The sequence below is a fragment of the Carcharhinus amblyrhynchos genome, chromosome 16, assembly GCF_965287045.1.
Source record: "Carcharhinus amblyrhynchos chromosome 16, sCarAmb.v2.hapA, whole genome shotgun sequence".
NCBI lineage: Eukaryota > Metazoa > Chordata > Chondrichthyes > Carcharhiniformes > Carcharhinidae > Carcharhinus > Carcharhinus amblyrhynchos.
In genome coordinates this window covers 10,609,522-10,634,176 of record NC_137339.1, presented here as the reverse complement: position 1 = coordinate 10,634,176, position 24,655 = coordinate 10,609,522, and the positions used below count along the sequence as shown (strand labels likewise).

At 49.2% G+C, this 24,655-nt stretch overlaps 1 protein-coding gene across 3 annotated transcripts in view; it reads right to left on the bottom strand.

Moving 5' to 3' along the window:
• Positions 1-4,733: 4,733 nt before the first annotated feature.
• zhx3b (zinc fingers and homeoboxes 3b) overlaps positions 4,734-24,655 on the bottom strand; it is an 84,180-nt gene continuing 64,258 nt past the window's right edge. For all 3 annotated transcript variants that reach the window (XM_080204686.1, XM_080204687.1, XM_080204688.1), the window contains exons 2-3: positions 15,520-18,484; positions 4,734-5,425 (exon numbers count right to left, since the gene is read on the bottom strand). In XM_080204686.1, the coding sequence (XP_080060812.1) occupies positions 5,415-5,425; positions 15,520-18,322 (2,814 nt within the window). In that variant the 5' untranslated portion in view covers positions 18,323-18,484 and the 3' untranslated portion in view covers positions 4,734-5,414. The remainder of the gene's footprint in view (positions 5,426-15,519; positions 18,485-24,655) is intronic.

Below are 24,655 nucleotides of genomic sequence, written 5' to 3'. Positions count from 1 at the left end.
AGTCTGTGGTTTAGTGCAATGATTCTTACATTGAGCAGTTGCTGTAGAACATAGCAGGAATAGGGAGGCAAAGGAGTGATATTTATACCAATGCCCAACTTAAAAGACGGGGGGAGGCAGTGGTGCAGTGGTACCGTCACTGGGTTGGTGAGTCAGGGGAATGGGAACTGGGTTCAAATCCCAACCCGGCAGATGATGCAACTTAAATTCAATTAAAAATCTGGAATTAAAAGTCAATTGATGAACATGAACACACCTGGTTCGGTAGTGCCCTGTAGGGAAGGAAATCTGCTGTCCTTACCTGGTCTGGCCTACATGTGACTCCAGAGCCACAGCAATGTGACTGACTCTTAGTTGCCCTCAGGGATGGGCAATAAATGCTGACCCAGCCGGTGACGCCAGCACCCCGTGAATGAACAAAAAAAAAGTATTTACTCTTGAGAAGTGTAATTCAGCTCCTCATTGTTTGATAACTTTTCTAGCTGGTCAAATGCCTCCAAGTTTTAAAAAAAACTTGCATTAGCTTGTTCTCATTTACATTCCATCGTTCCTATCAATTCCATACCAGCAGAGAGGCCGCAACAAGCAAGATGACCAGAGGCCAGTGAGTGTATGATTTTACACATCATAGGACCATACAGTGCAGAAGAGGCCCTTTGGCCCATCGAGTCCACACCGACCCACACCAGAACTCCCACCTAATCCCCATCTGCCAGGACTTGGCCCACAGCCTTGGTTGTGACATTATGCATCACTGTGTACGCTGTAGAGTGCATGGAATCTGGTGGAAACCCATCGCCAATTATTTCCCATTTTAAGGGAGGGATGACTGCATCATGCCACACAAATATTGTTGTCCTTTTCTTGCCCTCCAAAACTACTGAGCAAGCCACTCAGTTGTTCTCACCAGCGACTCCTCAAGGGCAATTAGGGATAGGCAATAAATGCTGGTCTGGCCCAGATCATACAAAGGAATAAAGATTTTTTAAAATTTGGCGGTAGATTATTGGAAGACAAATATCTGGGGAGGGGTTGAAATAAATGAAAATGATTCTTTTCCAGTTATTTTCTCAATTAACAAACAAGTGCAATGCTGGCATTTCATCACAGGGTTCAATGGAGGTTAATAACTTCACACAATCCAATCACCTTCATTAGCCTCCAGCCTTATAACTCACACCCAGGTATTGAGTTGCCCTAATGCTATGAAATGCTGCAAGGTCTCTGCTGGTTACAATGTTGGAAGAATGGAGCTGAAAGAATGCTACAATCCTTCAGCAATAACACACCCCAACTGGACAACTCAATCCCATTTCTCTTGTGAGATAAAAGCAAAGCTCTGTGGATGCTGGAACCTGAAACAAAAACAGAAAATGTTGAAAAATCTTAGCAGGGTCTGACAGTGTCTGTGGGGAGAGAATAGAGCCAGCATGTCAAGTCTAGATGACTGTAATAAGTCCTCAGAGGCAGACGTCCCTTTACCAAAATCCCTTTATTTGCAAGTCTGACAGCAGCACACAGCTTTGACAAAAGGTCATCTAGACTCGAAACATCAGCTCTTTTCCTTCCTTACAGATGCTGCCAGACCTGCTGAGATTTTCCAGCATTTTCTCTCTTGGATTCAGGTTCCAGCATCCGCAGTAATTTGCTTTTACCCACTGAAAGTGGCACTATTGCTGGTTATTTTACTGTCCAGCCAGTTACCTTGAAGATGGTTATTTCAAAGTGCCTGCCTAAGCCTGAAGCAGTTTGGTCTTTTCCTTCCCAATTTCTTCCCCATTGGAGAGTGATTGACTCTTCATTTCGGAGCATTTCCACGGTCGACTCGTGAACAATGCCCAGGTGCCCAGTTTGCATTTTTATTTACACGAGGGAAGTGAGTATCGCTGACGTGGTCAGCATTTATTCTCCATCCCTAGATGACCCAAGAGGTGGTGGTGGTGGTGTGTTCTGATGTGAAGCAACTTGCAGGGCTCCACTAGGGGGCAGTTAAGAGTCTACCAAACTGGTGTGAGACTTCTATTCATTCATGGGACATGGGGATCATTGGCTGGCCAGCGTTTATTGCCCATCCCTAGTTGCCCTCAAATTGCTAGGCCATTTCAGAGGGCAGTCAACCACATTGCTGTGGTTCTGGAGTCGTATGTTGGGTAGGCTGGGTAAGGATGGCAGATTTCCTTCCCTAAGGGACATAATGAACCAAATGGATTTTTCCCACTATCTAAGAACAAAGAAAATTACCGCATAGGAACAAGTCTACAGCGACCATGCTTGTCAACAATGGTTTCATAGTCATCAATAGATTCTTAATTCTAGATGTTGTTTATTGAATTCAGATTGAACCATCTACCATCAGCCATGATCTTATTGAATGGCGGGGCAGGCTCGAAGGGCTAGATGGCCTACTCCCGCTCCTATTTCTTATGTTCTTATGATTTGAACCCGGATCCCCAGAACAATAACAATGTATCTGGACTAAAAGTCCAGTGATAATACCACTAGGCCATCACCTTCCCATTGAACATGTAGGCCAGAATGGGTAGGATGGCAAGTTTCCTTCCCCGAAGGGCATTACTTTACAACACTGTGACTTCTTCAAGGTGCTTTTTGCTGATATCACTATATCAGCATATCTGCTCACTGATGTTCAATGGTCCCACCAGGGATGTTGGGGACTGGGAGCAAAACAGGAAGCAATATATCAGTTGAAACTCCTCCTCAACTCAAACCTACAGTTACGTGTTTCTGACTGGGGGACTCACTGAGCAGCAGTCAGGGGGCAAGACACTGGGGGCAGAATTTTCCCATGCCGCCTGCCACGAGAATCATAGAGGACGGGACACTAACCATGCAAAGGTCCACTGACCTCGGGCAGGATTTTGGGGCGAGCATGGGAAATCCCACCCTGGGTGTCTTTCCCCACTTGAACCTTGGACTTTGAGGGGCAATTATGGTCAGCTACCCCAATCCCAGCTCTGATTGGCTGCTGTGAGGGAAACCTAGAACCTTCTTGACCTGTACGATTGAGTTACCCCATGGATAATTTCACTGGGCCATCTGCCTTTGAAGGGAAGTTTACCGTGTCAGGCAAAATTAATCCTAAAATCAAAATCGCACAAAATTCAAAATTGGATTTTTTTTTAATAAAAGGAGCTTAAGTTCCAATAGGCAACGTTGATGAAAGAACCTTAAGCACTGTGACTCCAGTAATAATATTGCCATTCTTAATATGGGTTGGGTGAAATGTTAGTTCACCAATAGGATGACGTAAATATTGATCTACCATTTCAGATGGTAACTGAAGCCCAACTGGGGTACACTCCGCCATCAACTAAAGGAAGCATTAAAGTAATGCCTAAATCTTCAAATCAAATTTTGTCACTGAATTTCAACCGAGGTAGGAGAGAATTGTCATTATCCAACATGATAGAGACATAGAAACAGACAAAGGCATCGCAGCGGGAGACTGACAATGAAACACTTAAAGAAGGGTGACAGTTCCACGCTTACTCATGCCATCCCACTGCCTAGAAAGGAGAAGGGATCCGAAAGTGTGGAGTTAGAAGTTGTTGAAAAGGGTCGAATTAACGTCAGCCAAAAGAAACCAACTGATGCATCTGCAACCACCGTTTTGGAAATCCAGGCTGGAAATGTTCACGGCACAAAGGGGCCTTTTCCCTTCACATATATATATATAAATATATATACCTGCCCCCCCTCCCTCCCTCCCTCCCTCCCCCGGCCACCGCCTCCTTCCTTCACAGAAACATATTTGTAGTGTTGTATCAAGGTGGGGTTACCCCTCAGTCAAGTGTGCACCCAGGTAAATACATTCAGCAATCAGAAGGAAAGGCTGGCTGCGTGCAACCCGCCTCCACGGACTGGCTAAGGACATTCTAGATGTTAAGCTCCTCGGTTGACGACAGCCCTGCAACCAAACATGACAAAGTTGCAGATCTGCTCGAATACCTGCACGTTTTTCCCACTCGTATTTCCATGATCCAATCCCTCCTTCACAGATCCTTCCTGGGTTTTTTTTTTCAAGTCTTCCGTTAAGAACCGCCTCAGGCAAAAAAAAATTATACTTTTTTTTTGGTTTCTCATAGCGACGCTGACTGTTAATATATGTACACACACGCACTCACTCACACACACATATATATATATATTTAAATTAGTACACTTCTCCCTGCATATCACTTGCTTGATAGTTCCTATTCTGATGAGCACAGATCTAACCCATCATTCATGCCACTTAATTAACTGAACCTACCCCTTGCTGCTTAAACCCATAACTGGATCCCAGTTCCCTCAGTAAAAATCGCTTCTTAAAAACGTTTTCTGGTACATGTCATTTTGGTTTAAACTGCCCCACGCAAAAGCGAGTGGGACAAAACTCCTTTTTTAAAAAAAATAGAATCGAATTGTTCACGCTTTTGTCTTCTGCCTGATTAGGTTCAGGGGCTCTGCTGGCATCAACAGCAGGCATTCAGGTCACAGCGGGGATCTCCTGCTCCTCGGCTCCACGCTCTCTGCGCCTCGGAAGACGCTTCTTCGCCCTGGGGCGGTAACGTTGCTCTCTCGGCGAGTGCTCCGCCTCGCCACACGGCAACGAACCACCATCGCTATCCCTCGATGGGAATGGGTTCAATCGTCCAATTCTCCCCATGTAAACAAAGTGCCACCTGAGGGCACAGGTACGAAGTTGGGGGAGGGTGGGGAGTGGGGGGGGGGGGGGGGCAGGGAAGGTGGGAGGTGAGGGGAGGAGGGAAGGACAAAAATAAAGAAACCCACTAAGACAACCTTGAAGAAAGCGAAACTTAAATAGATCCAGGTCTCGGTCCCAGTGCAAGCAGGGACTTACAAAACTATTTTACTGACCCGTTCCTTCTCAGCGGGAACGGTGGCCCAACAAGAAGGCCTTGGCTCTATTCCAAACATCAAACGTCGGCACCACCCTCACCGTTCTCTCAACTTGGGGTTCACCTGATAAGAGACTTCATCTGACAAACATTTCAAAAAACTCACTCTCGTTCTCCCCGTCCCGTTATTTACAAAGAGATAAACTTTTGCCCGCGGACGTCAATTCCTCGACTGTGGTGACCGCAAGGGGCGCGCAGGACGCAAGGCGGGCACCCCATCCTTCCCGTGTCAGTTATATCACTGTCTATTTACAGTAACGGTGCCATAACACGCACATACACACGCGCGCACGCGCGCACACACCCACACACGCACACACACACACACAAAACACAAGAGAGATTGAACCACAGCTGCAGCCTTCCAATGCAGCATCTGATCAGTCTGAGCAGCAGCGAACGGCAGCGTTAGGCCCAGAAGTGTCGAAGACTTTCTTCAGCCCGAAATAAACCACAGCTTCATTCCTTTTCTTCCAAGGTGCTCATGTCCCGTCACTCTGCCTCTGTAAAGGGAAGGGGAGGGGGACAAAAAAAAGACATCGTTAGAGACCTTCCACAAAGCATGCGTGAACGTTAGAATCATTATAGAGCAGGAGGAGGCCATTCGGCCCATCGAGCCTGCACCAACAACAGGCCCTATCCCCACCTATTTATTCTGCTGGTCCCCCTGACACTAAGCGGCACTTTAGCATGGCCAATTCATCTAACCTGTACATCTTTGGGTGCTGACTGCTACCTGACGTTTGACCAAGATTGCCAGTGTAGCCAAACGGGCCATCTAAGACTACATTTTATAAAGCACTCTGGGACAATTGGGCAAGAAACTAAACCGACAGGCTGCAGTTTAAAGACAGACAAACAGGCTGCAACCCTGATGAGTGAATAAACAGGATATGCATCATCTCCAGGATGAAAGGGATTTTACAGTCACACTGGCTTGTTTCATCTCCAGGATGAAAGAGACTTTCTGGTCACACTGGGTTGTGTACCAGACATAAGGGCACCGTGAACCCTTAGTTAGGAGGAAGGTATGTGACCTATGTGCCTCCAACACCTACAGACCTGGCCGCTGGAGACACACCCAGAGATCGGTGTGGTGGCACCTGATTGGACTCTTATCGTAAGAAGTCTGACAACACCAGGTTTAAGTTGTCAGACTTCTTACTGTGTTTACCCCAGCCCAATGCCGGCATCTCCACATCATGGGCTCCTATCGATCAGGGGGATCAAGTCCTGATCGATTGATTGGCAATGGCCAAAAAGGGGTGTGAAACAAAATGGGGTATAAAGGGTGCTTCACAACCAGGAATCTCTCTCCCTCTCTCTGACCCCACCAACGAGCTACAACAGGAGCAAGAGGAGAGCCATCACACCCGAGAAAGAAGGAAGAGAGACCAGAGCCAGACCAAAGGACCAGGCCGTGCAGGCGACTACCGAGACCAGCGCACAGATAAAGGCCAAAATCTGCTTGGGTACTTGCCAGTCACACAAAGTTAAGTCAAGGTCTTGTATTGGATTTGAATTCTAGTATTTTCTGTAAGATAACTTATTGTTGGGCGGGTGGGTGATTATTGATTATGTGGGATTAAATAAATATTGGTTGTACTAGCAAGACGTCTACTCGTAGTTATTTGTCCACCGTATAAGGGTTAAAACAGACTGTGCGGCAGGCAACACAAGGAACTACAAAACGTCGTGAATGTAGCCCAATCCATCAGGCAAACCAGCCTCCCATCCATTGACTCTGTCTGCACTTCCCGCTGCCTCAACAAAGCAGCCGGTATAATTAAGGACCCCACGCACCCCAGACAATCTCTCTTCCACTTTCTTCCGTTGGGAAAAAGATACAAAAGTCCAAGGTCACATACCAACCGGTTCAAGAATAGCTTCTTCCCTGCTGCTGTCAGACTTTTGAATGGACCTACCTCGCATTAAGTTGATCTTTCTCTACACCCTAGCTATGACTGTAACACTACATCTGCACTCTCACGTTTCCTTTTCTATGAACAGTATGTTTTGTCTGTAAAGCGTGCAAGAAACAATACTTTTCACTGTATGTTAATACATGTGACAATAACGAATCAAATCAATTCAAATTGGTGACTGAAAATGGATTTCTATTAACAGAATGCTCAATGTCTGCTCTAGATGGTCAAAGTCATAGAATCATAAATCCCCTGCAGTGTAGAAGCTGGCCTTTCGGTCCATCCAGTCCGCACTGACTCTCTAACGGAGCATCCCACCCAGATCCTAGTCCTGTAACCCCACATATTAACCCAGCGAATCTCCCTTAGCCTGCACATCTTGGGACACTAAGGGGCCAATCCATCTAACCCACATGTCTTTGGACTGTGGGAGGAAACCAGGGGGAACATGCAAAGTCCACACAGACAGTAACCCAAGGCCGGAATTGAACCTGGGTCCCTGGCGCTGAGGCAGCAGTTGTAACCAGTATACCACCGTGCTCCCCATGTCCAATGGGCAGGTAGAATGAATGCATAATGGGGATATAAAATGGTCAATGAAGGATTGCCAACTTTTCTGGATTTGTCCGGAGTCTCCAGAAGTTGAAGATTATTCTCCAGAGCAACTTCAGGGAGAAAAGCCTTGGTGAGATGTTTTTAATTGGATTTTTCCATTCTTTTTGGAAATGCATTACTTGCAAAAATATTGGGGAACTGAAAACCTGGTTCGACTAACTGACAAACGTCTTATCAGTTAACTGAGACCAGCTCCCATCAGCATGAGACTGTCAAGGATGGATCTGTCACATGGTGGCGGGGGGGGGTTGGTTGGGGGCAGGAGGTCATGTGATGAAATCTTCAGGGAGGTGGAGAATCAGGGGTTGGCAACTCCGCGCCAATGGCAGGGTGGCTTGCCCGACATATTTTTGCTACATTTCTAAGCACAGGATAAAGGTGAATATTATCAATAATGGGGAGGTATAGATCCATTCCTCAGGCCCAATAGTCATTCCGTTTCTGCATATAAATATCCATTACTTATTTAGCCATGGGCTTTTTCTTGATCTCTGGTGTTTAAGTGGCAAAGCTAAGCAAAAGGTTTATTTATTAGTGTCACAAGTAGGCTTACATTAACATTGCAATGACGTTACTGTGAAAATCCCCTAGTTGCCACACTCTGGCACCTGTTCATGCACACAGAGGGAGAATTTAACAGGGCCAATGCACCTAACCAGCACATCTTTCAGACTGTGGGAGGAAACTGGGAGCACCTGGAGGAAATTCACGCAGACATGGGGAGAACGTACAGACTTGCACAGATAGTGACCCAAGCCGGGAATCGAACCCGGGTTCCTGGCACCGTGAGGCAGCAGTGCTAACCACTGTGCCACCCTCACGTAAAAGCACTGGGATCCACCACTCACAGCCCAAGGAGCAAGTTCTGCTTCTTAACTGCGGAAGGGCAGAGTTAACCCACTTCCCCAGACCATGAACAAGAGAAAGCAGTGCAGTGAAACATGACTTCTTGTACTTAGCTTTCAATGCTTCTTTAGTAGAGACCTTTGGAGCTGGTCTCTAGTCTGGTTGTGGCCTGCGAAACTTATTCATTTATTAGTCACAAGTAAGGCTTACGTCAACACTGCAATGAAGTCACTATGAATTTCCCCTGGTCACCACATTCCAGCGCCTGTTTGGGTCAATGCACCTAACCAGCACATCTTTCAGAATGTGGGAGGAAACCGGGGCACTCGGAGGAAACTCACACAGACACGGGGAGGACTTCACACAGACAGTGACCAAGCTGGGAATCAAACCCGGATCCCTGGCACTGCGAGGCACTGTGCCATCATGCGTGCTGCCTGTGTCGGAGGCAGTATTTTGCAAGCTGCATTGCTGCAACAGTCTTCCGGCACCCTATAGTTCGTGGACATTCTTCATGTCTAAGCCTCGTATTTCTGGGGCCAATGCATAGACTAACCAAGACACACACTGAGCTCACCAATGTGTCATTCCCAACAGGGGTCACTGGGTGGCAATCAAGAGTACGAACTAGGGATTACTTATCCCTAAGCACAGTCCACAGATACAGAAGTCAGCTGCAGGCACTTTCCATCATCTCATATGGGACGTGTTGGCTTAGCTGAAATTAGGGACCGAATCTATAGGGTTTTGTATTGACATAATCACAGCTCAGTTTGGAGGCGGCACAGTGGTTAGTACTGCCGTTTCACAGTGCCAGAACCTGGGTTCGATTTCTGGCGTGGGTCACTGTCTGTGTGGAGTTTGTACATTGTCCTCGTGTCTGCGTGGGTTTCCTCCGGGTGCTCCGGTTTCCTCCCACAGTCCAAAGATGCGCGGGTTAGGTTGATTGGCCATACTAAATTGCCCCTTAGTGTCCTGGGATGTGTAGGTTAGAGGGATTAGCGGGTAAAATGTGTAGGGATATGGGGATAGGGCCTGGGTTGGATTGTGGTCAGCGCAGACTCGATGGGCTGAAGGGCCTGTTTCTGCACTGTAGGGTTCTAGGGTTCTATGTTTAAGTCTCTTAAAAGACCCCAGCGAGTTCGCCTCCACCACAAGATTGCTGTCTTACAAACTTGACGGGCCAAATGGCCTCCTTCTGCACTGTGGGGATCCCATAATTCAGGGTGTTATTTTTGCTCTTGATACATCAAAGGTTTACAGGGGTGAGGAAAATATTTCTAGCAGTTTTTAAAAACGTTTCCATAGACACAGTTAATTGTACAGACAATCTGCTAGGAGAGCTCTGCAGTGTCCAGGAATGGAGGACTGGTTTACACTGAGGGGCCCAGCAGGAATAATCAGAGGGACAATTACATTGTCATCATTTGTTACAAAAAAATGGAGGAAAGATACTGTTGGATCGATAGTCAATAATCATCCAATCAGGTAATCATAGAATCCCTATTGAGCAGAAGGAGGCCAATTGGCTCAATGAGCCTACACTAACAACCATCCCATCCAGGCCCTTTCCCCATGACCCCATCTATTTACCCCGCTAATCCCCATGACACTAAGGGGTAATTTAGCATGGCCAATCCGCCTAACCTGCACATCTTTGGAATGCGGGAGGAAACTGGAAGACCCGGAGGAAACCCACGCAGGCACGGGGAGAACACGCAGACTCCGCACAGACAGTCACCCAAGATGGGAATCAAACCCGGGTCCCTGACGCAGTGCTAACCATTGTGCCACTGTGCTGCCCTAATGGTGTCCACTTTTGTGACTGGCTTGGCAAATGTTGTGCGATGTGGCAGCTGACCAATGGTAGGAGCATTGGGGTGGGGTGGGAGGGGGGGGGGGGGGGGGGAAGGTCATGTGATCACACCCCTAGCCATCCTCCCTTCAAAAATGGCAAACCATGTGGACAATCCTTGTCACGTTCATGCTCAGGATTGCACCCACAAGACAAGTCTTCTTGTAGGTGCTGACAGGAACACTACAAAAATATTTAGAGAGGTGCACATCATTTGTTGCAGCTCTGTGTGAAGTGGGCACCGTTCTGAGTAATCACATTGATTCACAACCCACAATGTAGAAGCTACACAACTGAGTGTGTCCATCCACTTACAGTCTAAGTACAAATGATACGAGACACACAGTCCTTCCTGTAACTAGGAATTATTCTTATATGTACCATCATGTCAGACACTAGGGGAGGCTGTGGCATAGCGGCACGTCACTAGACTAGTATCCCAGAGATCCAGGGTAACGCCTCCGGGGACCCAGTTTCGAAACCCACCATGGCAGATGGTGAAATTTGAAATCAATAAAAAATCTGGAATTAAAACTCTAATGATGACCATGGAGTATGGGTGCATTGGCCATGCTAAATTCTCCCTCAGTGTACCCAAACAGGTGGCTGAGTTTCACAATAACTTCACTGCAGTTTTAATATAAGCCTAATTGTGACACAAATAAATAAACTTAAAAAAACCCAGAAAACTTGGAGGTGATTGCGACCCTACATATAAAATGCAGCGCCTAGATCCCTTGAATTGAATTAACCATGTTTGATAGACAATATAATCTACATAATTCATTTTTTATTCTTCAATGAGATGTAGACATCACTGACTGGGACAGCATTTATTGCCCATCCGCATCCGTGAGGGGACATTATAAGAATCAATCACATTGCTATGGGTCTGGAGTCACATGTAGGCCAGACCAAGTAAAGGCCGCAGATTTCCTTCCCTAAGGGCACTAGTGGATCAGATGCATTTTTAGGACAGTTGACAATGGTTCCATAGGATCACTTAATATCATAGAGTCTCTACAATGCAGGAGGCCATTCGGCCTATCACATCTGCACCGACAACAATCCCACCAGGCCCTATCCCCGCAAACCATCACATTTAACTTACCCCGCTAATCTCCCTAATCCTGGGACACTAAGGGGCAATTTAGCATGGCCAATCAACCTAACCCTCACATCTTTGGACTGTGGGAGAAAAATCGAGCACCCGGAGGAAACCCATGCAGACACGGGGAGATTGTGCAGATTCCACACAGACAGTGACTCAAGACAGGAATCGAACCCAGGTTCCTGGCACTGTGAGATAGCAGTGCTAACCACTGTGCCACCATGCTGCCCATTGGCACTGCTGCTAAAAATAAACTTATTGTCCATCTCTTAGCTGGTCAGAGCAGCTAATGGAATCTTCTTGAACAGAGGTTGTTTTTACAACTGCAGAGTTCACTATTTCACAATGAATTGCATGGTGGGAACCAATGAGGACTGACATCACATCTAATTCCTGCATTGCAACAGTGACAACACTTCGAAAGTATTTCATGGAATTTAAAACGTGTTTAAGATGGTTGGTGACCATAAAAGCCACTATAAATACTTTCTAAAGATTCATTCTCAGGATGTGGCAAGGCTGCCACTCATTGCCCATCCCCGAGTTGCCCTTGAGACTTTGATGGCAAGCCGCCTTCTCAAGCCACCGCAGATCATGAGGCACAGTGGCTCAGTGGTTAGCACTGCTGCCTCACTGCACCAGGGTCCCAGGTTCAATTCCGGCCTCGGGTCACTGTCTGTGTGGAGTTTACATGCTCTCTGCGTGTGTTTCCTCCAGCTGCTCCGGTTTCCACCCACAGTCCAAAAGACATGCTAGTTAAGTGGATTGGCCATGCTGAATTGCCCAGTGGCGCCCCAAGGTGTGTAGGTTAGACGGATTAGCTGGTAATGTGTGTGGGGGTTCGGGGAATAGGATGGGGAAAAGGGTCTGGACAAGAGAGTCGATATGGACCGAATGGTCTCTTCTGCATTAAGGGATTCTATGATATATACTAAATATAAGCCACCATTTGCAGGACTGCAAAGCACTGAGACTATTTGGATATTCCGTCAAACAGCCAGCAAAGACAAGAGGGTGAAATGGCCTCCAAATACTGTAAGATTCTGTGTGTAGTGTGGGATTGTCTAGCTGAATTAAAGGGATGTGCATTGCACACGCAAGATTTTGATGCATTCATTGGACAATTAGCATGTTCTGGCTTCACCGTTCTCCTCTGCAGCACTACAGACAAAATGTGTGGTAGTCTGAGCATTTGAATCTAGTTTAAAGTGTCTGGGACTGTAAGTATGCAGCCTGTAGTGTGACCCGAAAGCTGCCAGATTGTCAAATAAAACCCCAAGCTGGTTCACTGATGCCCCTCAGGGACAGAAACATCGCAATCTTACTTGGTGTGGCATAGAGACGCCAGTCACACTGGGTGGGATTTTACAGCCTCGCTCGGCACAGTGGTTAGCACTGCTGCCTCACAGCGCCAGGGACCCAGGTTCAATTCCAGCCTCGGGTCTCTGTCTGTGTGTTCTCCCCGTGTCTGCGTGGGTTTCCTCGCGGTGCTCCGGTTCCTTCCCACAGTCCAAAAATGTGTGGATTAGATGTACGGATCGGCCACGTTAAATTGGTCCTTAGGGTCAGGGGGATTAGCAGGGTAAAACGTGTGGGGTTACAGGGATAGAGTCTGTGGTAGGTACAGACTCAGTGGGCCAAATGGCCTCCTTCTGTACTGTAGGGATTCTATGATTCTATGACCTGAGGCCGGAAAATCCCGCCCAACGTCAACGGACCTTCCCACTGTCCGCTCCTCAGCCGCTCCGATTCCCATGGCGGGCGGGGCGGTCGAATTCTGGCGACTGTGCCAGCTATAATCAACCCATGAATGCGAAGATTGTGGGTTCAAGGCCCTCCCTCAACATCTGAAAACAGAAATCTAAAATGATACTTCAGTGCACTGCTGGGGGGGAGGTGGGCTTACATTTTTACAAGGTCCTATCTTTCAGATGGGACATTAAACTGGGGTGTCGGCTGGATGTAAACGGCGCTAATTCAAGGAACGGGGTGGCGGGGGGGGGGGGTTACCCCCAGAGCCCGGGTAAAATATCTATCCCGCAATCGACACTCCAAAGATGTGCAGGTTAGGTTGACTGGCCGTGCAAAATTGCCTCTTAGTGTCAGCAGATGAGCAGGGTAAACACGTGGGGTTACAGGGATAGGACCTGGGTGGGATTGTTGTGGGTGCAGACTCGATGGGCCGAATGGCACTCTCAGGGATTCTATGAAACAGAAATAGGCTGGAAAAGCTCAGCAGGCCTGGCAGTTCTAGTGAAGAGAGAAGCAGAGTAAATGCTTGTGAATCTGGATGACCCTTCTGTGGACCTTCCCATGCCCGCCAGACCTGCTGACCTTTTCCAGCCTTTGCTGTTTTCATTTCAGATTTCCAGCATCTGCGGTATTGTGCTTTTTTGACAGAAAACGGATCATCCGGTCAGGACCACGTTCCTGGTTATGGGAGCTTACTGTGTCCAAAGCAAGTGGCACAGTGGTTAGCACTGCTGCCTCACAGCGCCAGGGACCTGGGTCGATTCCCGGCTTGGGTCAGTGTGTGTCCTGAGTCTGCACATTCTCCCCGTGTCTGCGTGGGTTTTCTCCGGGTGCTCTGGTTTCCTCCCACAGTCCAAAGATGTGTGTGTTAGGTTGATTGGCCACGCTAAGTTGCCTCTTAGTGTCAGGGGGACTAGCTAGGGTAAATGATTGGGGGGGGTTATGGGTATAGGGACTGGGTAGGACTGTCATCAGTGCAGACTTAATGGGCTGAATGGCTTCCTTCTGCACTGATTCTATGATTTTAAGTGTTTTTGCTACATGACAACAGTTACATTCAAAAGCGTTTCATTGGCTTTGGGGTTTGGGATACTCAAGGGACGTGAAAGGCACTATATAAATGCCCATTTTTTAACTCAGTTCCACCCCAGTGTGGCTGTCTCCTGCCTGCCTGGCATGACCCTCAGTTGTATTATCATCTTTCAGGGCAACTAGGGAGAGCTAATAATCAGCCAGTCTTGCCCACATCCCATGGACTCTCTATTGATCTCTTGCTGGAGTGTGCTGTTTTTTAAATTCATTCGTGGGACATGGATGTCACTGGCTGGCCAGCACTTATTGCCCATCCTTTGGAGGCCAGTTGAGAGTCAACCACACTGCTGTGGCTCTGGAGTCACATGTAGGCCAGCTCAGGTAATGACGGCAGATTTCTTTCCCTACCAGGATGTTGCCTGGTCTGGAGGGCATTAGCTATGAGGAGAGGTTGGAGAAACTTGGTTTGTTCTCACTGGAATGGCAGAGGTTGAGGAGCGACCTAACAGAAGTCTACAAGATTACGAGGGGTGTGGACAGAGTGGACAGCCAGAAGCTTTTTCCCAGGGTGGAAAAGTCAATTACTAGGGGGCATAGGTTTAAGGTGTGAGGGGCAAGGTTTAAAGGGGATGTACGAGGCAGGTGTTTTTACACAGGGGGTGGTGGGTGCCTGGAACTCCCAACTGGGGGAGGTAGTGGAAGCAGAAACGATAGTGGCTTTTAAGGGGTTTCTTGACAAATATACGACTAGGATGGGAATAGAAGGATACAGCTCCTGGAAGAGCAGGGGGTTTTAGTTCAGTTGGGCAGCATGGTGGGTACAGGGTTGGAGGGCCAATGGGTCTGTTCCTGAGCTGTAATTTTCTTTGTTCTAAAGGACATTAGTGAACCAGATGGGTTTTCCCACAACAGACAATGGTTTCATGCTTTTAAGTAGATCCTTAATTCTGGATATGGAATATCCATTGTGGATCTTGTGGGGGGGCACGGCCCACAGCCTCACAGTGCCAGGGACCCAGGTTCGATTCCCGGCTTGGGTCATTGCCTGCGCGGAGTCTGCACGTTCTCCCAGTGTAAGTGTGGGTTTCCTCCGGGTGCTCCAGTTTCCACCCCCATGCTGGTTAGGTGCATTGGCTGCGCTAAATTCTCCCTCAGTGTACCCGAACATGCGCTGGAGTGTGGCGACCAGGGGATTTACATAGTAGCTTCATTGCAGTGTTAATATAAGCCTACTTGTGACACGAATAAGATAAACTTTAAACTGAAGGATAACGTGTCAACCAGTCCCAAAGGGAACCTGGTGAAGAAAGAATTGTTAACATTTGCTTAATTAATCTCGCAAAAGGATTTCTCCCTTTTAAACCCCACCGTCAACTTTGAGACCGATAGCCAATGTGTGGACCGTGCGTTAAGGCCTCTTCAAATCAGTTTAGTTTTGCTATAACTCAGTGCACTCCTCACCAGAGATGTTCTCTGTGTCAAACTCATTCAGTTCCACTTGGCCCTCCCGCGAGGGGATGTCCCAGTTATCACTGTTGTCCGTCACATCAGAGTAGACCTCCTCCGTCGCAAAGCGTTGGCCGCCCTTGGCCTTCTCCGCCCGCTCGCTCTCGCCGTTGGTCGACTGCTGGTCCTCGTTGCTGAAGTCCGACATGTACATGGCGTCCTCGGTCTGCTTCTCGGCAAACCAGTCCCTCACCTGCTCGTAGCCCATGCAGGACTTCTCGCAGAGGCGGTCCAGGTCCTCCTCGTGCAGCATGCGGTGCTGGGTGTAGTACTCGAACAGCACCATCTTGCCGCTCTTCTTGGACGGCGCCCGCTTGAGCCGGTAGTTCTCCAGCGGCACGTCGGTGATGAGGCTGTTGCTGCCGGAGCGGATGGCGTAGATGCCCTTCTTGTAGTCGTCGTACCACTTGAGCTGCCCGTTCTTCAGGGCGTAGCGGGCGTCGCCGAACCAGCGCACCACCTCGGTCCTGGGCAACCGCGACTTGATGGCCAACTCGTCGTACTCTTCAACGGTTGGCCACTGTGTCCGCATGAACTGCAGCTTCATCAGGTGGAGCTGGTGGACCGTCTTCTTGTTCTGCCCCTTGTATCTGACGGTGGTTGGGGACACGCCCGGGGAGGCTGAGCTAAGGTTCAGCTTGCCGGCCTGTAGGGCCTTGGGCTGGATGCACAGCTTGGAGCCGTCCTTCAGGCAGATCTTCAGGGGGCTGACCTTCAGCCGCTCCTGGGGGGGGGCCAGCCTCCTCATGTCCACCGAGCTGCTGTCGCTGGGCGTCCCCTCGCCGTCCGACTCCTCGCCCTCGTCCTCCTCCTCCTCCCCCTCCTCCTCCTCCTCGCCCCCGTCCCCGGAGTCGCCCTCCTCCCGGGGCTCCGGCTCCCCCAGCCTGGCCTTGCGCCGCTCGGCGAACCACAGGTCGATCTCCCGCCGGGTCATCTTGGTGTGGGCGCGCAGGCGGTCCACCTCCTCCTCGGGCGGGAAGGGGCTGCGGGCGAAGCTGCGCTCCAGCGCCCCCAGCTGCTCGGCGGACTTGCCCCGGAACTTGGGCGGGGTGAAGTCGCAGCTGGTCTGCCACTGGCGGCGGGGCTGGGGCGGGGGCTGGGCGGCGGCGGGGGAGGGCAGCCCTTCCTCCGGGGCCAGCTCGGCGGGGACGGCGGAGGGGGGGGCGCCGCCGCCGCCATTGTCCGGGGGCTGGTGGCACTTGAGGTTCTTGTAGTTGTAGCGCCGGTCGCTGAACCACTTGCGGATTTCCTTGCCCTGGAGTCCGGTCACCCTGACCAGCCTCTCCACCTCCCCGTGCTCCGGGAACTGAGCCCGCAGGAAGCTTTGCTTCAGCGCCGCCAGCTGCTCCTTGCTCTTCTTGTACTTGTAGGTGCCCAGCTCGGAGATCAGGGGGGAGGCAGCCGGCTGGCCGGAGGAGCTGACCGCCGGCGGCCCGGCCGAAGGGGCGGCCAGGATCTTGAGGCCCGGCACCACCGCCGTCGGCCCCCCCGTCCTCTGCGCCTGGTACTTGGGGGCGCTCGGCTGCCTGGCCACGGTGGCCAGGCTGACCGCCAGCGGGGCCCCCTTCGCCACCCCCGCCGGCTGGCTGACCACGATGCTGGCGCCCGTCGTCAAGAGCTGGCAGGGGAAGTTGGCCTGCAGGACGTGCTGCCCGCCCCCGTTGGTGCTGCCGCCGCTGCCGCTGCCCGGGGCGGGCAGCACCGCGATGGTGGGCTGCGGCACGCTCTGGATGATGGTGTTGAACATGTTCTTGCGGGCGTCCTCGATCTCCTCGGGGGTCCAGCTGATGCCGTGCTTGAGCCGCTGGGCGGTGAACCAGATCTTGAGCTGCTCCTCCGGGTACTTGGTCACCACGGTCAGCCAGCACAGCTCGGCCTTGCTGGGGTAGGGGAACTTGCTGAAGGAGTTGTTGAGGAAGCTGTTGGAGTCCATGGCGGCGTGGTAGGAGGGGATGCTGCTCAGGGGGATCATGACCTTGGGGAGGAGGCTGGAGCTGTTGCCCGAGGCTGCCCGCTGGATCAGGGGGACCATCTGGGTCACGCCCGCCTGCAGCACTGGCACAGACACCACCGCCTTGCCGTTCACGGTTTGGGAAGGGGTGGTCAACCCGTTGGCCGACAGGACCTCGGCGCCCTCCGGTCTTTTGGCCACCTCGTCCGCTTCGTCGCTGGCCTCCTCCCTCCCTGCGTGAGAGACGGTGATCCTCTTGCCTTCTGGCTTGGCCTTTAGCATCTTCATGATGGGTGTCTTGCTGATGGAGATCTCCGACTGCGTCTCCTCCTCCTCGCCGTTCTCCCTGCTGTCGTTGCCCTTGGCCTCGGAGACACTCTGCTCCGTCACCGTCTGGCTGTTCTTCTTGATGACGCTGACTTTCAGGTTGTTCTCGTTGGGGTGGCTTAAGGTGTTGTGCACCGTCAGCGACTCCTGGCTCTTGGCGCTAAAGTTGCACTCGACACACACGTACAGTTGGTCCACGCTGGTCTCGGAGTGCTCTGACTCTATGTGTACAGTAAAGGCGTGGAAATCCTGACTCGTGTAGCTGCAGTACTTGCACTCAAACCCGCCGCGCTCCGCCACATCGTTGCTGATCACGGTGAACGCCTCCTCACCAGCTGGCGGGTCCTCAGCGGGAAAAGCTTGCCGAGACGCCTCGTCGTCGTCGTGGTACTCCGGGGGGATGTCCCTGTCTGCGTCGTGCACGGCCAGGGTTTTGGCGGGTATCATACAAGGAGTGGTGGACTTTCTCTTGCTGGCCATGTTGATTGGCAATGCTTTGTGAAGAGGGAAGTGGGGCACAGGTCCTTAGCCACAAAGCACAAACCCCACCCCCCTGTTCACAGCCTTTCTCTCGCCATTAAGCTGGTGTCGCCTTCAGTCTCCCAAACGTAAGGTACTTGGAACCGCTCGAGGAGGCCCCGCCTGCAAGATACAATCAAGAAAGAAAAGTTAGATGTGCAGAAAGTTTACCAATTTTAAAATTTACATTTTACCAATGAAATCTTTATATTAAGTTATAACTTACATTAAGTTGATCTTTCTCTATACCCTAGCTATGACTGTAACACTATAGAATCCCTACAGTGCAGAAGGAGGCCATTTGACCCATCGAATCTGCCCCAACCACAACCCCACCCAAGCCCTGAACACGTAACCCCCCACATATTTACCCTGCTAATCCTCCTGACACGAAGGCTTTTCATGGCCAATCAACCTAACTGCACATCTTTGGACTGTGGGAGGAAACCGGAGCACCTGGAGGAAACCCATGCAGACACGGGGAGAACATACAAGCTCCGCACAGACAGTCAGCCAAGCCAGGAATCGAACCCGGCACTGTGAGGCAGCAGTGCTAACTACTGTGCCACCGAGCCCTCTCTATGAATGGTATGCTTTGTCTGTATTACATACAAGAAAAATACTTCTCACTGTATCTCAGGACATGTGACAATAATAAATCAAATCAAAATCAAAAATACTAAGCTCTTCACTTTCCTCTTGCTTTTTGCAAAGGAGAGTTGGTGTGAAGGGGTCTGTGTAAAATATTCAGTGTTGCCAGTGGATTATATTGACACCAATGCACTATTTGAAAAATCAATATGTGTTAATGTATCATACCAAATTTCATTCATTCATCATCTTAATTCACTCCCCAAATAATAGACCTGTAACAAGTCATAGAAACAGAGAAAACAGAAGCAGGAATAGGCCATTTGGCCCTTCGAGCCTGCTCCACCATTCATTTTGATCATGGCTGATCATCAAACTCAATATCTCGCTCTACCTTTCCCCCTCTTAGCCCTTGGTCCCTCCAACCCTAAGAGTCATCCTTGGTTCAATAATAGAACATTGACACTGGCTGACTCATTTTCCTACATTACACTAGGTGACTACTATTCAAGAGTACCAAACTGGCTCAAAGCGCTTGGGGACATCTTTGGGGCTTATTTCTAAAGACTCCAATACAGCTCAAAATACTTTTTTCAGAGCCCCAGGGTGGAATTTTCCCACTCTGCCTGCCAAGGGAATGGTCTAGATGTCCTCCTTGCCCTTGGGGGGGGAGTGGGGGCAGCTGGAAAATCCTGTCCCCAAACTCAATCCAAATTCGGGAGCAGAAAATTAGAAATTGGGAGTGACAACTGTATCCCACATTGCATTTCAAGTGGCAATCTCCTGTGGGTATTATGCTACTGAAATCTTCACACGTGACCAAAAGTCTTCAGTTTAGGCTGTGTGAAAATGGTCTGTGCGCAAGCGCATGCAGGAAATTCCCCTATAATATGTTCTCGGAGGGAGGCAGAAGTCCCTTCACCAAAATCCCTTCATTTACAAATCCGACAACAGCGTACCGAGTGCTCTCAGTCAGCGGCCTACACTCGGAGTGCCAGAGGAACTGACACGCCTGGATCAGTACAAAGCAAGAGGCTCCCTGACTGGCCCATTAATTTGGCCCTCAACCAGGGAGTTCGTATCCTAACAGGCCCATCTCGATCACCTGATTAAAGTCATTACAATCTCAAAAAGTCAATATGTGCCCTTTCTCCTGAGGAAGATGTCCCTCACACCAAGAAGAGACCATGAAGCAAAAGTAGATACTGGCCTTCTATAGCTCTGCTGTCCACCAATGGAGCTACTCCATCAACTAAGGGAGCATTTAATGATGTAACACCGAGACGACAGGGGGAGCTCTTCATGGCGGGCCACACACATGATGTGGGGCCACTTAGTGACACATGGAGGACAGAGGATGTGACAAATGAATAAAAAAAAGCAAATCCACCAAAGAAAAGATTAGATTATGATGAATTTGGATCTATAATTGCCAAAATACTTAACCAGGGACGGCACGGTAGCATGGTGGCATAGTGGTTAGCATTGTTGCCTTATAGCGGAAGGACCTGAGTTCGATTCCTGGTTTGGTCACTGTCTGTGTGGAGTTTGCATGTTCTCCCCGTGTCTGTGTGGGTTTCCTCCTGTTTCCTCCCACTGTCCACAGATTTGCGGGTTAGGTGCATTGGCCATGCTAAACTGCCCCTTAGGGTCCTGGGATGCATAGGTTAGAGGGATTAATGGGGTAAATATGTGGGGTTATGGGGATGTGTCCTGGGTGGGATTGTGGTTGGTGTAGACTCCATGGGACGACTGGCCTCCTTCTGCACTGTAGGGATTCTATGATTCATTAGAAGTTCTCCTCATGTCAAGTCTGAGTCTGTTGTAAACTTAGGGATAGATATTGCTATGATTGGTCAACAAATATTATTTCATGCAGCCACCAGACTGTAGATGGTAATCGAGTTAGTCTACTGTCTTCTTTTGCCAAGTTCCAACGCAATTTCAGATGTCCAAAAGCCAATCAGAAATGTTGGCTCCCAACACGTCTGGAAGATACTGTGGGCATAAAATTGTGGGGTCAATATAGACATGACGTTGGCTGTACACTGCTGGTGAGGGCAGTGAGGACTGGAGTTCTCATAGTGCGCCTGAACCTCCCCATACTTTCCTCTTTCCCCATTGCAGAGGAGGCATGGTGGCACAGTGGTTAGCACTGCTGCCTCACAGCACCAGGGACCCAGGTTCGATTCCTGGCGTGGGTCACTGTCTGTGTGGCGTTTGCACATTCTCCCCGTGTCTGCGTGGGTTTCCTCTGGGTGCTCCAGTTTCCTCTCTCGGTCCGAAGATATGTGGGTTAGGTGGATTGGCCATGCTAACTTACCCCTTAATGACGGGGTACCACCAGGGTAAATACATGGTGTTATGGGGATAGCGCTTGGGTGGGTTTGTGGTAGGCACAGGTTCGATGGGCTGAATGGCCTCCCCTAAGGATTCTATGATTCAGAGGTGACTGAGTTAATTGCAGCACAGTGCCTGAGAACTATAAGGGGGAGGCGCTGACCTAGTGCTATTATCACTAAACTATTAATCCAGAAACTCAGCTAATGTTCTGGGGACTCAGTTTGAAACCCGACACAGCAGATGGTGGAATTCGAATTCAATAAAAAAATGTCTAGAATTAATAACCTACTAACAATCATTGTCGATTGTCAGAAAAAACCATCCTGGTTCACTATTGCCCCTTTTGGGAAGGAAATCTGCTGTCTTTACTTGGTATGGTCCACACATGACTCCAGAGCTACAGCAATGTGGTTGACCCTCAATTGCCCTCTGAACAAGGGCAACTAGGGACGGGCAATAAATGCTGTCCAGCCAACGTCGCCCGTGTCCCATAAATGAATAAAAAAATTGTGCACATCTTGTAATAGAATTAGAATTCTACAACATGGTCATTCGGCCAAGTGAGTCTGCACCAACCACAATCCCACCAAGGCTCTATCCCCACGTATTTATCCAGCTAGTCCCCCAACACTAAGGAGCAGTTTAGCATGGCCAATCCACCTAATCCGCACACCTTTGGACTGTTGGAAGAAACCGGAACACCTGGAAGAAACCCACACAGACATGGGGAGAATGTGGAAACTCCACACAGACAGTGACCCAAGCCAGGAATCAAACCCAGGCCCCTGGTGCTGTGAGGCAGCGGTGTTAACAACGGTGCTATACATCCTCACAGGAGTGAAAGAACCTCTCCTCCTGCCTTACAATGCACCCACTGATGTTAGCTACACGTTGCATTGCTCCACTGTCTTATTCATTCTTTAACCGTTGAGGTTATGAATCATAATCTCTTTTGTTAAACTCTCTAACTCCAGGATTGATCTGAAGCAAGTAACTCACAATTTGGCTGTGGAACACTGCACACATTTATTAGTGTTCTAAATAACCAAAAAGGGGCTTCCATTCAACTTTTCATTAATGCTCATTATCCAGCCTTTGGCTACACTAAGATTAAGATGCAGACCTGTGCATTGTATTATATAGGTGTAAGTCGCTATTGCTTTGGAGCGTAACATGAGACATGGAAAAATACACTGTCATTTTTACTCCTGGTGTTATATTACTTCCCTCGCCAGCTCAGCTTTGCTAAACTGATCAAAGGCGCTAATACATCTGAAAATTGGGCTAGGATAAACAAACAAACAAACAAGTGGTTCAATAACAGGCTCCTTTTAAAAGAGGAAACTAAGAATGGTCACATTTCAAAATTTATCTATTTGGTCTGAAAGGAACATGCTGCTATGGGGTTGAATATGGTTCAAAATGGGTTAATTGCCTGAACACCAGATGTTATTTGGGATGTTGCTCAGTATAAATGAGCTGGAATGCCAGTTGTGCCTGAATTACACTGCTCACACATCACATTTGCTTTGAGACGATGGGGAAAAGCCAACGACTCAAAGGGTCGGCCACCTGCCATGTTGAATGGATGCACGTTCCAAGCTACCTTGCTAAGCCACCATCACTTTTTTTAATATTCAACCATGAGGCATGGGTGCCACTGGCTGGCCTGCATTTATTGCCCATCTCTAGTTGCCTTTGACTTTGTAGCGATTGATACAACTCTGTGGCTCTCATGGAAACATAGAAGATAGGAGCAGGAGGAGACCATTCGGCCCTTTGAGTCTGCTCCGCCATTCATTACCATCATGGCTGATCATCCAACTCAACAGCCTAATCCTGCTTTCTCCCCATAGCCTTTGATCCCAATTGTCCTAGCACTACATCTAGCCGAGTCTTGAATACATTCAATGTTTTGGCATCAACTACTTCCTGTGGTAATGAATTCCACAGGTTTCACCACTCTGGGTGAAGAAGTACATCCTTACCTCTGTCCTACAAGGCCTACCCCAAATCCTCAAAGTGTATCTCTGGTTCTGGACTCCCCCACTATCGGGAACATCCTTCCTGTGTCTACCATGTCTGGTCCTGTTAGAATTTTGTAAGTCTGTATGAGATCCCCCCTCATGAGGGCAGTTGAGAGTCACCCACATTGCTGTGGCCTTGGAGTCACATGTAGACCAGGCCAGGTAGATTTCCTTCCCTAAAGGACATGAGCGAACCAGATGGTATTTCTGACAATCGGCAATGGTTTCACGGTCATCGGTAGACTCTTAATTCCAGATATCTTTAAAAATTGAATTCAAATTCCATCAGTGGTGGGATTCGAACCCGGGTCCCCAGAACATTAGCTGGATTAACAGCCTAGCAATAATACTACGAGGCCATCGCCTTCCCGTCGCCAGGGATTTTCCTCATTCAAAGCGGATTGACTGACAGCTTGGCAAGACAATCCTCTGCACAGGGAGGGCAAGGGCCTTGTAAGGCTCTCCCCAAATCGCCCAACCAGGCGAGTCAATGGGCTACGTTACGCACCTCGTTACGGTAAGATGATGATCTGACTTCATTGAAAACGGTGTGCTAATCATTCATGTTCTACAGAAAGAGCTTGCTTTCTTTGCGCTACATGCAAAATGAATCAGTTCATCGCTTCACAATTGGTCTGGTCTCGCTGGAGTGCTCACTGGTTCATGTTTTTAATGAAATGAGAAACACACACGGTATTGCATGAGGGATCACAGAGGCCGCTGCGCACAACGAGAGGGTCTTTGTTGTTAATAATCCCTGGATCAGGCTGTCCACCTGGATATTGAGCAGTAATGGGTATATTCCTGAACCTTGGGTGGCATGGTGGTCAACACTGCTGCCTCATAGCGCCAGGGACCCGGGTTCAATTCCCGGCTTGGGTCACTGTCTGTGCGGAGTCTACACGTTCTCCCCTGCATCTGCGTGGGTTTCCTCCGGGTGCTCCGGTTTCCTCCCACAGTGCTGGTTAGGTGCACTGGCCATGCTAAATTCTCCCTCAGTGTACCCGAACAGGTGTTGGATGTGGTGACTAGGGGATTTTCACAGTAACTTCATTGCAGTGTTAATGCAAACCTCCTTGTGACAAATAAACTTTAACTTTTCAATGACAGGTAAGGTCCCTAGCTGAGCTAGGGACCACCCAGCAAAGGTTAAAGGTTTGCATATGACACATATGGAAAAAGACTACATGAAAAGAGAGAATAGCAGATACCACAGCAAAACAAAAAGTACCCAACTTTTTTTATTCTTTGGCAGGATGCAGGCATTGCTGGCTAGACAAGCATTCATTGCCCCTCCCTAATTGCCCCTCAGATAGTGGTGGTGAGCTGCCTT